The 16,114-nt window shown below is 36.9% G+C and overlaps 1 protein-coding gene across 1 annotated transcript; it reads right to left on the minus strand.

The window, feature by feature from the left end:
* Window positions 1-9,780: 9,780 nt before the first annotated feature.
* On the minus strand, window positions 9,781-15,806 carry LOC141702285 (uncharacterized). The gene is made up of 8 exons (XM_074505985.1): window positions 15,490-15,806; window positions 13,471-13,489; window positions 11,786-12,025; window positions 11,185-11,677; window positions 10,645-11,103; window positions 10,382-10,547; window positions 10,143-10,222; window positions 9,781-10,007 (listed from the first exon to the last, which is right to left on the minus strand). The coding sequence occupies exons 1-8, from the start codon at window positions 15,804-15,806 to the stop codon at window positions 9,781-9,783; spliced, it is 2,001 nt and encodes a 666-aa protein (XP_074362086.1).
* Between the last annotated feature and the right edge of the window lie 308 nt (window positions 15,807-16,114).

The raw sequence follows: 16,114 nt of genomic DNA on the forward strand, positions 1-16,114 counted from the left end.
GGGGAGTTGGTATTTCTGGCCTTACAACTTCAGGCAATGAGGGAAATGGTATGTTTAGCTTCCCCATGATGGCTCCCAAATCCACAGAATTCTGCATTTGGAGATGCTTTTGAGAGTTCACCAGGGTTTTGATGTCTGTTTGTTGACTCTGCACCAAAGATGTGAGAGCTTGTACTTATGCATTTAGTGAGTCATTTAAGTTTTGGAGAGAAGACACTTACTGTTGAAGTTCTATAATTTGCATGGTGGATGAGGATTGAGATGTTGAGGAAGTAGAGACCCCAAAAGTATCCTGCACAACTTTCTTAACTTCTTCTATGAGCAAGGCTGAAGGAGTATATCTGCTAAAGTGTATTTGATCCAGCTTCAGTCTTGAGTCATTGGAGTGAGTGATATGTTTTTGAACTTGTTGATGCAGAGCTACAAATGAGGTTCTCAGATTCTTGACACTTGTTTATACTCCACTTAGATCATACCTAGACATTTGATCAGAAAAGGTTATGAATTTGTTCTTGATCTTTGTCCGTGAGGGAATGATTTGGTCCATCTTTTCTCTAACCATCCTCATAATCTTATCCTGATGCCCAGTTAGAGTGATTTGAAGTGCTTTTCCAAAGTTGTGGAAATCTTTGATTTAAGCTTTATATACTTCATTCACTGCATCATATACTTCCTGTGGGGATAAGGATCTAGACTCATCCCTGAATTTGGCTAATACATCATCCATTTCAATTATAAATTCTTTGTCCAACCATGCATCACAGTTTGCATCCTGACCAGCTTCATCAACAATTTTGGTATGTTGTTCTTCTACATCTGTCTGGTAGGATAGCATGATGGCTTGGTAGTCTTGATTAGACATGTTGGATGTGAGAAGATGCTGTGAAATTTGAGCAAGGCCACCAATTTGGTCTACCATGAGATCATCAATTGTGTAAGGTTGAGATGCAGCTTCTTGTAGCCATTGGGATATGAGGTTAGGTTCTTGTGGTTAAGAGGTGGAAGGTTGATTAGTTAGGTGAGAAGAAAGTAGGGTGATAGAACCACCTGTGACAGGAGTCACAGTTTGACTCACAGATTGGACTGTGGTTATGACAAGTTGTTGTTCTTCACTTGTGGTAGGAACCTCGAGTTGAATTGGAGGGGATTTGACTGGGTTACTGTCATGTGCACCAATCTCAAACCCCTGTGGTTCTTACAAAGCACTATCACATGAATGTGATGATCTTGCCTCTCCTATAGCAGGATCATTGGAAATTGTACTATCAGCTTCAATTGTTAGAGCAATTTCAGCTAGGATTTTGAGGGGAGTTGTTCCTATGACAGGAACCTCCAATTGAATTGGAGAGGATTTAGATAACTCCCCCTTAGGAGTACTACCCTCAAACCTAACAGCCTGTGAAAGATGATTTGCACATGAAGGTGCATCTGTAACCACCATGGGGTCTTCAGTAAAAACTGATGAATCCCCCATATTTGTGATGATGTCATCAAGGTCTATCCCATCTAGTAGCCTCTCACCATCTAAATTTGGTGTCTGGGTGGTGAGCAAGGTTTCTTGAACCTAGTCACTTGGAAGAAATTTTAGAGATAAGATTTTGAATTTCAGTGTTGAGTGTTGGTAGCTCCCCCTGAATAGATGAGGGAGCTTCAAGAGATGTGCTATCTTTGTGTGTGCCATCCTTATTTCTCCTCCATACACTTGAATTTGTTCAAGTGATGGTTGTGCAGACTCTTTGTAGGGTGCATTTGGGTTAATGCTCTTTTCAATAGTGACATCCTTTTGAGAGGATGCCTCTAGAGTCTGTTTAAGTCCCTTATTTACAACTACATCCTTTTGAGAGGATGCAGAGGTGGCTTGAGTGGTCAACTCTAAGTTTTTAGCTTTCTTTGGTTTTCTAGACCAAGGGTAACTCTGTTGGTTTTTGTTCCTCACCACTCCCATTTATAATTGGTAGGTTTGCCTGCTTTCTCTTCTTTTTACTCACTTCACCCTTTTGGGAGGATGAAGTGGTTGGTTTTCTAGCTGTTATTGGTATAGAAGAAATGGTCTCAGTATTGGAAGGTCCCTGTTGGTGTTCCTGTGTTTGTACTTCCACAAGTTCAGGAGCCATTGTTGTACTAGATTGAGCATTTGTCCTCATGTCCGACATGGGGTAAGGGTAAGTCTTAAACCTTTCCATCATTAAATGAGTGATTTTGAGACTTACAGTTACCTTGTTCTTTGTAACTAGTGATCCAAATAGAATTTTGAACACTTGCTTACAATTGCCTATTAATGATCTATCTACACCATCTATCAAATGTATGTCATTTACTTTATAGTTTGAAGCAGACATAATGAATCTAGGAAGAAATATTTCATTACCTCTTGATTCTAATGGCATTGCTATCCGTTTGGAAAGTTGGAGTAACCAAATCGAAATCTCAAGGAGTACTATCAGATTCTGTGTTCCATATCACTGCAGAAATCAAGTTTATTTTCTGAAAATTTATTTATTTTCGAATTATTTTTATTAAAAATATGAATTTTTGTTCGGATGATTGTTTGAATGATTTGATGATTGCATGTTGTAGAGCTTGTTTTCCTGATGATTTTCATATATCATACGTCTGATTTGGAGTTCAATAACATGCTCAAAAGTGGGTTTAATTCTCGAATTTTAAAATTAGGGTTTATAACCCGTATGAATGTTTTCAATTAAAATTTGGGGCTTTTTGATTTAGGGGTTATTAGCTGTTGATTTATAGTGGGTTATGTTCCTTATGAAATTGGCAATCGATTGGTATATAGCTCGTTAACAGAGGATGCTTGAATCGTAGAGAGTTGTTTTTTTAAGTTTTCGATGTTTCGCCGGAAATCGGCGATGTTCTTGGCAAATTTCCGGCCAAGTCTGGGGTTATTTGAATGATTTGAATGCACGAATAAGTTCCTGGTTGTCTGTAGATGTGATATGGTGCAGATGGTGAGGTGAGGGTGCCGGAATAGAGTTCTCCGGCCACCCCTGTATTTTCCAGCGACGGGGGTGTAAAAATTTCAGTTTAGTCCCTGGACTTTTGGGGACGATGAAGTTTGGTCCCTGAAGTTTCCAGAGTTTGTAAATTTAGGATTCCTGTTTTAAAAATTTTCAAAAATATGATTCCTATTTATTTTTATTATAAAAATTCGATTTTAATTTTTGAAAATTCCAAAAATTATTATTTTAATTCCAAAAATTATTTTTAATTCAAAAATAAATCTGAATTAATTAGTTAATTAATTTCATTTAATTTTTAATTGATTATTAGTCAATTAATTCGAAAATTAATTGATTAATTGATTTTAATTAATTATTTAATTAGAATTAATTATTTAAAAATGATTTAAAAATTCCGAAAAATAGTTTCGAGCTTTAAAATATTATTTAAAATTATTTTCAGGGCTCGATAATTATTATAAAATTGTTTCGAAGCCAGAATTGGCCAACAGAACCCTGTTTATTACTCCAAAATTGATCCAACGACCCGTTTTAATTCCAAAAAATGTTTTAAAAATCATTTTAAATATCTGAAAGCCTGTTTATAACCCGAGACTTCTTTATAACATTATATCATTGATTATGTGACGTGTTATGTGCTATATGTGAATTGGTGGTTAACTGTCGGTCTATATATTCGATGTTTACTTGTTTATTGCGTAACTTTCAATCCGTTAATCGGATTTGGGTAAAACGAAGGGTAGATAGAAGTATGTGTCGAATAGAATCGTATAAGTTGAATATTGATATATGCTTATGATCTGTGAGCAGAAGAGGCAAGGCGTAGGAAAGGAAAACAGGTAGTCGAGGAGTAAGACAGTGGTAATTGAAAGCGAGTGCAATATAGTAAGCTAGTACCAGGCAAGTGTTCTGAACTTTCTCGAGATATTGTAGTGATTGATAGTTCTGTTTTATATTGCAAGAGCTTTGAAGCACTAAACCCTAAACCCTGATTCCAGTTATTGATCTTGAGCCGTAAACATAATTCTTTCTAGACCATTGATTGTTGTATACCCAAATACGAACCTCAAATATATGATACTACTCCACAAATACATACAAACTAAATATCAAACACTGAACTAGATTGCTTACACACTCAAACCATTGTATCTTATGCTTTGAAAGGCCAAATCCTTGAAACCCTGAAATACCAATTCCTTTGTTATCCAATTCTTTCATTACCTAATAGCCAAGCTTTGGAAATGCCATATTGATCTTTATGCAGATTGAAACCATTTTCATTATTGAACGTCCAATGTTGTTAATGATTCTGTTTATTTTTTATTACTGCTTATTATGTTATTCTGTTATTATGTTAGAATTGGATTGTTTTTATAAAATTGTGAACCAGATTTGTGGTCAGACCATATAATGGTCAAGTTAGGCCAATGTGTGCCTTGGATCCAATAGTTAGAGCAGTGTTGTGTGCTTTGCTCGGGGTTAGTGCGGGACTGATCAGCAGCCTAACCTTGGTTTTTAAAATAAAAATATAATATCCAATTCTAAATCATAATTCATTGTTCACTTGATATCGTAACCATTTTCACCTGATGATCATTTTTCTCAGTTTTGTCATTGTGACTTGCTGAGCTAGTTAGCTCATTTGTGCAACGTTCATGTTATTTTCCAGTTAAAAAGGAATCGGTTGGTACCGAGGATCCCCAGTCCAGCGCGAGAGCTAGGGGTTCAGGTTGCTCAAGTTGAGCTAGTAGGCTTCTTTTGGGATAATTTAAGTTTGTAAAAGTTTGTAATAATGTTTAACGCTCAGTTCTGAGTTGGAATAGTTGGATTTGAATGTTTGTAATATAAGTAAGTGTGTTTGTCTTGTGTGCATACTTTAACCTGTTGCGGTCCGTGGTAGTTGGTAAGTAGGGTCACTGCATATTATTATTATTATCTTTATTATTGTTATAAGCAAGTTATAAATAATGTGTGTGTCTGGACCCCAAACTTCTGACCCGAGTTTGGAGGGCGCCACAGGAGGAGCATGGTTGATGACATTTTGTTGAGGCAGAAAGCACTAGGAATTTCTTATTGATTCTTAATGACAAACAATTACAGTTCTATGCATTGGCAGGTAAAATTATAACTTTTTATAGGTTTTTTATAATTTTCATTGAATGTTTCTGGATGCGTGCCAATTAATCTATGTTGTGATACAGAAATTGATGAGTTACTGAGGTTTATTGGGAAATCTTTGAAAAAATTTGATCACCTGCCGCAGCCTTCCGATACTTATGTGAATAATGGGATCAATAATTTGATTATTTAGGAAACAAGTTATGACATAACTGAGATGGAGAGGGAACACTGTAAATTGTTACAGGATTGTACCGAATAGAAGAAGAGCGTGTATAATTTTGTGATAAGTGTTGTAGAGTGTGGCGCCCCAAAACCCGGGGTCAGGAGTCTCGGAAGCCACGCTATCTAAACTTACACAACTCACACTACGATATGTAAATACTCACGCTTCACGACCCCACACTTAACACACACACACTACAGGTTATTGTCTTGGAAACGAACCATCATTACTAGAGAAATTTTATTACAATCCAAATATAATTAGTCTTACCGGGGGTGACCTTTAAGTAAGGTTAATCCATCGGCCGAATATACGTTTCTTATTTCTTATCTTACATAAACCATACTTATAAATAAGCCGAACTATAAACAACTGAAAACTAATCCAGCTTATTCCGACTACCTGAGGTACTGCACCAAACAATCTACGGAACAGCTGGCCATTTCCTACCCATTTCCTGGCTGTGGTTCTCATGGCAGGCATCTTGATTCACTGTTGTGTTGTGTCAATTTAAGAAAACAAGTGTGAGCTAAGATGCTCAGCATAATAATGTACAATATGAAAATGACTGTATAATAACATCATATATTATATATATGTTTTATTTAAAAGTAGATTTCTTGGTGTCCCGCACCTTCTTATGAAAACAATTCTTTTAAGGGGGTTTTATAACCTGCGAATACCTTAATAGTAATCCCAGCACCTAGGCTTGGGTTATGGTATTGCATATTAATTCCAATTGGAAGAGTTTGGACATCTCACAGGAGCCACCGCATACGATGATCAGTCGTCCTACGGAAGTAACCTTCTTTACTAGTAAAAGGACGAATACCGTCATCTCTCGGGTATCACCCTGGCCGCATTCGGGCTACATGTCCCATTTTCGGGTATGCACATACTTCACAAGTTCCTGAGTACACAAAGTACCTTCGCCTGCGGTACCTTTGGTAGCCCATCCAGCACACGTAGTACCAGAGTCTACCCCTCCACTGTCCTTCAACAGAATTCTATCAATCTCGGGAACTTGAACCACATCGAAGTTCCCCAAGCGTTTTGCTTGTTGATAGAGATAGTTTATCTTTTTAAATATAAGTGTACATATATGTATATACGTACTTCCGAGAATTTCGGAGGAAGTATTAGGGATGTGAGTTGACTGTTGTCAACATATAATTAATAAGGGGAAAAGTTTCTTCTAGAAACTATATTTAATATAACAATAAGTCAGAATAATATTCACCGATGATCTGAAATTATTCGAATAATACTTCTAAATCAGAAGGTATATCAGGATCTATGATCTTTCAACCAATAACAATCCTTAATAAATAATCATTACTTAAATAGTAGTCTATAAATAATTTAAATGATAATTGATATTAATCATGGCAAACATAGTATTTAAGCGATGATAGTAAAACAATCCTTTCACAACACAACAGTAAAAATGGAGTTGGATTTGTAAACTTGCCTGGGTATCTCGAGGTGGAGGATGCTCTAGGTTCCGCTCGGAAATCTATAACCATAAACATATTTCATTTCGTTAGGTTCCGTCCTAACTTATGATAACTCGCACTCATGTGCTACTCATTATACACCCTCTCAATTCATACTACCCTTAACATTTCTTTTAAGTCATAAACACTTTATGGTCACTTCATTTTCCTAAGTATCTTAGTTCATTCTCAATATCGACGTCGGCTCTGCTTAAGGATTCTTACGATTTCTACTCGCGCGGTCTCGGTTCCGACATTTTTATAAAATTGAGAAATCATTATTTTCACTTGAAATTTTTATTACAGTTAGGAAACTCCATATGTTACTATCTGTAAAAATTTCATGATTTATGAATACTTTTAAGTCTATCCTTTATATTTTCAAATTTCGTGATTCGTAGCAATTTTTGTCGCATAAAACACTTTTACTAAAACGATCACAACTTTTGATCCGTAAATCGAAATTAAGCGATTCAAGCGCCTAAACGATCCTTATAACATAGTCTATCTTAAAAAAAGGTTATTTATCAAGAATCTATAGTTTACGACTTCGAGACTTTCTGCAGAAACGTAAAGTTACGGTTTGTTGGTTTTAACGAAGTTACGTTTACGATCGGGGTTTCGTTTACGCCTTAACTATCAACACAACCACCAACAATCATCATATCATCATCAACACACAAACTCCTCTCTAGAACATCATGTTCTTGAGGCAACAACAACCAACCTTAAATCTACTTAGCTTAATCATCAAGATTTCATCAACAACACTTAGTAAGCTAGGTTTACTAACACCCACTAAATGGATCTTAAACATGAACCTTAAATAAAGTTAGGCCAAAGATTTTTACTTTTCTTAAAATCTTGAGATGTGTTCTTGAAGATGGTGGAGGCTTGGAAGTGCTTGGTATGATTTTTGGAACCTAAAACCACCATTAAAATCAAGAAACCAAAGAGAGGTTACTATTCACACTATTCACTAGTGAGTTTCTTGAATTTATTCCACCCATCAAACCTTGATAAAAAGAGATGAAAGATTTTTCTTACCTTAGTTTAGTTGCTAGGAGGCTTGGGAAATAATTGTGGGATTTTATAAGAACTAGAGCTTGGAGTTTTGAATTGCAATTTCCCTATTTTCTTCAAAATAGCCGAATGGGAGCAAATGGAAGTGGGGGGTATTTATAGCACTTGGTTGCTTCTCTTGGATGATTTCTAGGTTGTTTCTTGGAAGGTGACTTGATATCTTTGCAAGTTGATCTTCATTCTTCCTAGGATAGCTTTAGGTTTATTCCTTGTCTCCAAATCCATGGACATATCTTTGTAGCTTGCTAGCTTACAAGCTAAACTACAAGGTTAGCTCCTTAGCACACTATTTGCTAGCTAGCTTGGTCATCCTAGGGATAGCTCACTATTTGATGAAGTAACCATGGTTACTTCCTTACCATGGTTTAGTTAGTGCGTTACGTTTAATTTATCGTTTACGCGTTCGCTCGGTTACTTAAACGTTCTCCGCAATACTTATTCGTAAATGGTTCGCAATGTAATTTTTTTCGTATTTATTCCTTATATTTTTATTTATCCTAATTGAATATAAATCCGTAGGATTTTAATCTCGTAATTATATTGTGATTCCCGTAGTCCTTGATAAGACGTAATTACGGTCGTTTTTCAAAGTTCGTTTTCTTCGAAAACTAATAGCGTTTACATACACTCATTTGGTACGTATAGTTGTAATATCGATTCCGAAACTCATTTTCTTATGCACTATATAGTGTGGGCTCAAAAGTTTTTCCCGTCTGTCAGGGTTATTATTCACTAAACGTTTTACAGGGTTTCAAAAATTCGAGTTATTACAGTCTTCCCCTCTAACAAGGATTCCGTCCCGGAATCAACTAGAAAATAAGTGGGGATATCTATTCCTCATGGTGTCTTCAAGTTCCCAAGTCGATTCCTCAACATTTTGATTTCTCCACAAGATCCTAACTAGCTTCACCGTTTCGTTCCTCAGCACTTGTTCTTTCTGGTTCATTATCAAACGAATATTGTATCGAAAATGTTGCGCCGGGACCCGCGCAGGACAAACCGTACGCCGGATCGAAAAAGTCAAAACATGGAAAATGCTCGGAATATTGCAATTAGGTTAGGAAGGAGTTCTCAGAAGAGTTTCGGGTTCTAAAAACACAACAACGGATGACGTCGGTTGGTTCCCGTTTTTATAAAATAGATTTTAAATACCCGGATAAAGATTTTATAAAATTCATATGATTCCTATAAATTCATAAATCAACATAAAAATAATTAGAAAGATATGACAATTATCTATATTTTATTTTGGATATATAAAAATTAAAATACTAAATTAATAATATTTTTAAACATCCAAACACATTTAACACTTATCAAATAATTCACAGAATAGATACTGAACACATATAATCATTATTTATTAGCAACAATAATTACACGATATATCCCGGATATTACACCTCCAATGTGAATCCCACAAAAGTTTCAAATCAGTAACTATGCAATTAACTATGATATGCACAAAGGGTTGCCGAATCTGAGGAGGCAATCCACCAGCAGCTGCCTGAGCCAACACTTCATGCCATTTTTTATCATCATCCAACAGACCGTACTCCTTGCAGGCATCACAAAAAGGATTACAACAAACACCATTTACAATCCTAATGGACTCAAATGAAGTAGAACCACGAACCTTGGTAAACAATAATCTTAAAAACCAAGGTTCTCCTTATAATGAGCATAACAGAGACGGCCAATCTGCAAACCTCATTTTCTAGGAGCCCGTCTTCTCTTAATATTATTCCAAATATAATATCTAGATATCTCGTCGTACATGTACTTATGTGTACCAACATCCACAGTATTAAGCAAGAAAAATGCCTCCAACTTGCTTAGCCTATATTTCTCCCTTGTAGTAACTTTTTGCAAAGATTCATTCGCACAAAAGTACAAATTTTCTCCCCAGTAAGTGAAATGGAAGGCGTTCAACAGAAATACTCCGATAATGGATGGGAAATCCAAAAATCCTATACGCTGCTTCGGCACCACATAAGTATCGACCATCAAAATATGCATTAATCTCATCTTCACCTTGCTCCTCCTCCTCCCCTCGCCGACACCTCTTCTTCTTATTCACATACATGGTGGCAAGGTCATGACCTTTAAGACAATATTTAAATAAATATTTAAGGCTTATTGGATGACAACATATTTCCACATTGATATGACACTGATATTTGACCAATAGATCACGGTTATAAGGCACAACCTAATGGTTGTCTAAATCACTCTTACAAATTTGAACAATAACCTTTTGTTTGTGCCGCATGTAAATTGGAAATCCTCTCTCATCAAAAGTAGTCCGAGGACAATACCTAACAAACAAAGATTTATGTTATTCTTTAAAAAAGAAATTTTTTATTAAGAAACAAAACTCTAAACACCCACTTCTTTGGAAAATGACATATACAATGAAATTCTTTCATGCAAGAAGATTTCAAGTTCTGCAATCTACATGGGCCATGAATCATAACTCATTGACAGCCGCATAGCCAACCGAATATAATAATGGGTCAGGAATCTCTGCAGAAACGTACTTATCCACATTCAACTTTAAATTTTTCTTGGCAGCACTATCAAGCCATATTAACATATGGGCATGAGGTAGGCCCCGCTTTTGAAACTCGACAACGTACATAACTGGGAAAAAATACGAATAAAGCACCAAACCACGAAAAGTAGAAAAAGTAAAAAAGCAATGAAATATGTAATATATTTATATCTTCAAATTACATACCTCCATTACAAACACCAAAGTAGGCCTTACTCTTTATATCTGTCATCAACTGCTCAAGCTTTAATCTAAACACCCTAGAAACTATGTTAGGACAATTAGGAGATATACAACCAGGCACAAACTTGATCATCTTCTGAATCTCATCCCACAGCAGATTAGATGTCATCGTGAGAAATATATCAGGATGACCAACATATTGACACACAGCTAACGTATCCTGAAAATTTTGATGCATGTATCTTTTTGAACCAACAAATCCTGCTGGAAGGATAATTCCTTTACCTGTATTTGACGTGTCCACATCACCTCTAGGAACAGAATCACAAATATGGATGTACAATTCATTGCGTATAGTGGTCTGATGCGTTCTAAACCACCAAAGACGTGTTTGTTTAATGGACGAAAAGGCATCCACCAAATACTGCTTAAACAATCGCCCACCAAGGCGAGGAGTAAGACCTGAAAATGATAGTACTATTAGAATTCTTAAATATAAATTACCCAAGAAAGAAAATCGAAAAACTAACAACACGTATATACCATTATGTTGCCTAACTTGGAACGAATAGGAGTAGTGATCTTTCAATGATATATAACCACGAACTTTAGAAGAACTATCATCACTATTCTGAAACCTGATTTTCATGTGGCATCCATCCTCACCCCAAGGAAATAAAAATGGATATTGAAGAGCCATCAACTTTACATGCATATAGGAGACACGAAGCAACCCTTTTATTTTGTCATCGACCATAATATCACGTTCACCACACGTCTCATCTGTGTCACCAACCATTATCCCAGCCACCTCGTCAGTACTTGAAAAATTAGTTTCCCACCCACTCTCAAATTTGATCACCTTAAGAGTAATCTCTAAATCAATAATTTCATCACTCTCATAGTGATCATGTTGCTGCCGAAAATTTCCATCCAATTCATTAGTTTCATCCAACATCGTAATGAGACCCTGGACAACACCCGCATCAACAGTGTTCCTATCCTCACCAGTTTCCCAACGAAAATGATTTTCAACCTCATTCACCGTGTCATATACGTAAAGATGATAAAATTTAGGAGTCTCATCATCATTTAGTATTAAAGATCCAAACACATGATGATTTTATCCATTTAACCCGTAAACATAAGGTTCTCTACCACTGTTTATAGAATGATCAATATTACCACCACTGGACGTGAAAGCAAACATCGCATTATATAGGTGTATCAATCTGTGAAAGGCAGGCCCTTGAGTCATGTCATTATACAAATCCATCATATAAAGAGGAGTGGGAGGAACCACAGGCAAACTCACAGCACCTTTTATACAGCAAAGTGAAATAACTGGAGGGCCTTTAGTGATAGCTTTATTAACCCCTTCCTCCTTTCATATCCGAGCACCGCAATATTTACACATGGAAGAAGGAGCCCCAAGCGAGGCATACTCCTCAGGAACAAAACATTTTTCATGGGTTGTCTGGCGCACAGGAGTAAATGAATCCATATTAATATCACTATCTTCAGGAATGTTAGGGCTAAAACACGCGCTAATATTCACGCAAGTATACGCGATCGCAAGTAATATAGAATAAATTCTAATTCGTTCCCACATGGATAGGTTTAGGTTAATTTCAATCAATGTATATATGCAACACTAGTATGGTTATTATCCAATGCTAAGATGAATAACAAATTGAGGTGATTTATACTAAATTAACTAAGAGATTATACTAAAGAACATAAACTAGGAGATTAAATAGAGTTGAATAATATATGATACAAACATGGGATTCTAGCTTCATTAAATACTTCATTCAATAGCCTTTTCGTTCTTAACCTTAGCATGTAATGGTGATGACACTAATCAGATAACACGAAACTGATAAACGCCAACTTTCGTTGTACGAATATCATACCACCAGACATCCACAAAAGAGATAGAAGCTGAATAGACACCAATTATATTGAGACCCTATATGTCTATAGAATTTGACAACATAACGGTTTAATGCACAAGTTATCTCTCGTGATTACATAGGGCAAGTAAGATGGTTAAAATTACCTACGAATCATGTATATCACATACATGAACCTATGCTAGCATGGCAAGTTCTAAACCCTTAAATTCACTTTCGCTTCATTAAAGATTAACACGCTATCTTATAAGTTCGCGATACTCATAAGACGAATAAGCACAACCAAAACTAGGTTATCATACAATCACCACACACTAAGGCATCAAAACTAATTAATTAAAGAAATCCATAAATAAATTCTTTATAACCCCACGATAACGATTAGCCCATAATCGGACTCATCATGAACGTGGGTTTCGATGAAAGCATGGTCTAATAAACATAGTCTTTATACTTAATAAAACTAAGTACGAAACAAGAGTAAAGGTTCATGAATAAGAAAACTAGCATTCAAAGTTACAACTTAAAACAAAGAATCACAAGAATAAACTAGATCTTCTTCGCCTTGGTTGAATTGTGCTCTACGGTCTTCTTACGCCTTCTCCTTAGCTCTGGTACGTCTCCTTTCGAAAAATGACCTTAAATTATATTTATATAGCAGCCCATGCAAAGTAGAAGTCTTCTAGATCAAAAGCAGAATAGGAACAAAATTTTCTTTTCTCGACCTGGCGCGGCCGTGCGCTGACATTCTGCCTTCCCGGCGCGGCCGCACGCTTCTCAGCGCGGGCGCGCTGTGCCTCTGAAAAAATTTCCAGACTTCTTCCTTTCTTGCTGATTTGAGTTGGTCTTTCAGGAGCTTTTATTCTGGACACCATCCTAACACCAAATTAGCACTAAAACCATGCTAATTCACCTGGTTACCTGGTAAATGCCTGAAATGCAAAAACACTATAAAAACACATTAAAAACACTAACAACTTGAGTACAAAACACTAATTCAAAGCTTTACGGAGCGTTATAAAGTGTCATAAATGCCACTCAACATACCCCCAAACTTGAATTAATGCTTGTCCTCAAGCAAAAATAGACTCAAAGAACAAGAAATAAAAATGTATGAATGCAAACTATATGAATGCAACGATCCCCATAGAATAACTAACCCAATCAATAAGCAATCTCTCAGCAAATGCGGTTATTCGCACAAAGATCAATAAAACCCCACAAATCAACTTTCAATCCAGAAACGTGCATGTGTGCAAATGCTTACAGATATACTATCGCAACTAGATCAATAATCATGACTCACTACTCAGCAAAGCAATCGCAAGGCTATAAATAGAATAAAAGCTAGACTCAAAATAACTTATAACACTTCAATTTTTATATCGGAGGTTACATGGATTCACGCTTTTATTCATAACACAAAAACAACACAAATATGCTTATTTGATCGTACAATGAGCAAGGTCCACAAAAGACATATATAATAATACCCATATAGCGAGCGTTAGGTTAGTGAATCCCAGACTATAAAAATCCTTAGGTCACTAGGCACAAAGTCCCCTAAGAACCCACTCGTGATCAATTATGCATAAACACATTTTTTTTTCTTTTTTTTCTTGTTTTTTCCTTTTTTTCTTTTCTTTTTTTTTTTAACAAATTTTTGAACGAGTGCGCTTCGCTCCATCTCGCTCAACCCTAGACTACTCATATAAAATGAGCCGGCTACTAGCCATAACAACTAGCAATGAAATCCACTTTTTAATATCCATGTTATTTTATCATTAAGAAAATATCCTAAATTCTAAATATAAACATGCGAATAAACCTCGAAAAATAAATAAACCATGACCATGATCTAGCCCTCAAGTAACCTATAAGACTTAGTGAAATACAATTGTCTCTAGCATGTGAATCAACTCGATAAGACTTAACATCACTAAATACGACATCACTACACTAGCATCAATATCACCAATCAATCGGCAAAATCATCTACGGGATCATGTTATTATGCAAATGCATGAAACTATATGAACAAATTATCATAAAAACTACAAAAATAATAAAAAAATTACTACATGGCAAACATGCAGCTACATGAACTAAACTAGCATGAATATAGAAACTACATGTGACTCACACAAAACACATACTCCTTAACTACTACCCCCAAACTTAAAATATTCACTGTCCTCGGTGAAGGTAATAGCAAGGAAACAGGCATACATAATCAGAACCAGGATCATCACCCACAATGGGTGGAGTGTCAGGAGTGTTTGGAGGTGGATACACCGAGTTCTCACCAAATACTAGCCACTGGATGTCAACTCATGTGGCTCTGAAAGTAGTCCCCAACTGCCTGGGTGAGGTCATATGCAAACCTGCTATAGATGTCTAGCTAGATGCCTATAGTGTGTCGAACTCAAACCAGCACTGCCCTATACTTCCTCCTGCTGCTGCTGCTGCTGCGATCCCGAAGGACCAGCCTTCTCTCCCAACTAAGCTCTCCAAGTTGCTCGACGAGCCTGCGAAATCCCAGCATAAGTCTGATTCGCTGACCTTCCACCTGGCAGATGGTCATAAGAATAACCAAGCCCCTTAGGATCGGGCTTCCCACCATACCACTCTGTCATGTTCAACAGTGTTGAATTATCAATCGGAGCACTAGGGAGCTGCAGCTACTCATATGCGGGCTAACAAACTCCAACCGCCACGCATAACTTCATCACAATGGACGCATAGGGTATCGAACCTATAGTACTCCCTTTGCAAGAACCTCAGAATACCCTGATGGATCACCATCCCAAGATCCACATAATCCCCCTGCAGAATACCCCACAACAACCGTGCACGCTCCACATTAATCTCATGCACATGAGAAGATGGCATGATATTAGCATAAATAAAAGGATTCCATGCGCGTGCAAACCTGTTCATGCACGAGGCAGGGAACGTGGTATACTCGCTCGTGCCCTTCTTGAACTTCCAATGCGTCTCAGGCACGCACAGGGTAGCAACAATCAAATCCAAGTTAAACTGCTCCGGATTTTTCTCATTCCAGTTTTCCTGCTCCTCCTTCCTCTCGGGCTGCTCAATCACCCTACGAATCGCTTTCGCACTGTAATCCACCGGCATCCCCCTCACCGCTATAAAACCATTCTTCTCCGCCTTAGCATTGGCATAAAACTCATGCACCACACTCTTAGGTATGGCAGCGGGTGTCTCACAGAAAATAACCCAGCCCATCTCCAATATCATCTCCAACAACTTACCATCCTTCCCCTATGGCAGAAAACCATGCTCCTTGGCTATAGGCTTCGAAATTAGCCTCACATACTCCGCCTCAGCCTCGGGAGTTGAAAACCTAGGCCTCACACCACCTGCACTCGAAAAATTGGCGGTGTTGCTGCTTACCTTAGTTTGTTGTCTTTTTGGTGCCATTGAGATTGAAAGAGATTGAGAGAATACAAGTTTGTAAGAGAGATTATGTGTTTGAGAGTTTTGAGAAGTGATGGAGAAGTTTGTGTATAAGTGTATGTATATATAGCAGATTA

This window comes from Apium graveolens, unplaced genomic scaffold (assembly GCF_009905375.1).
Source record: "Apium graveolens cultivar Ventura unplaced genomic scaffold, ASM990537v1 ctg4841, whole genome shotgun sequence".
Classification (NCBI taxonomy): Eukaryota; Viridiplantae; Streptophyta; class Magnoliopsida; order Apiales; family Apiaceae; genus Apium; species Apium graveolens.

What these genes read in the sequence shown, in the direction of transcription:
- LOC141702285 (XM_074505985.1), bottom strand. Translation starts at nt 15,806, where the DNA reads ATGGGCTGGGTTATTTTCTGTGAGACACCCGCTGCCATACCTAAGAGT. An exon ending in CTTTGGTGTTTGTAATGGAG is followed by an intron (nt 10,548 to 10,644) that starts GTATGTAATTTG and finishes ATTTTTTCCCAG; the next exon opens with TTATGTACGTTGTCGAGTTT. An exon ending in GGCTATGCGGCTGTCAATGA is followed by an intron (nt 10,223 to 10,381) that starts GTTATGATTCAT and finishes TTTGTTTGTTAG; the next exon opens with GTATTGTCCTCGGACTACTT.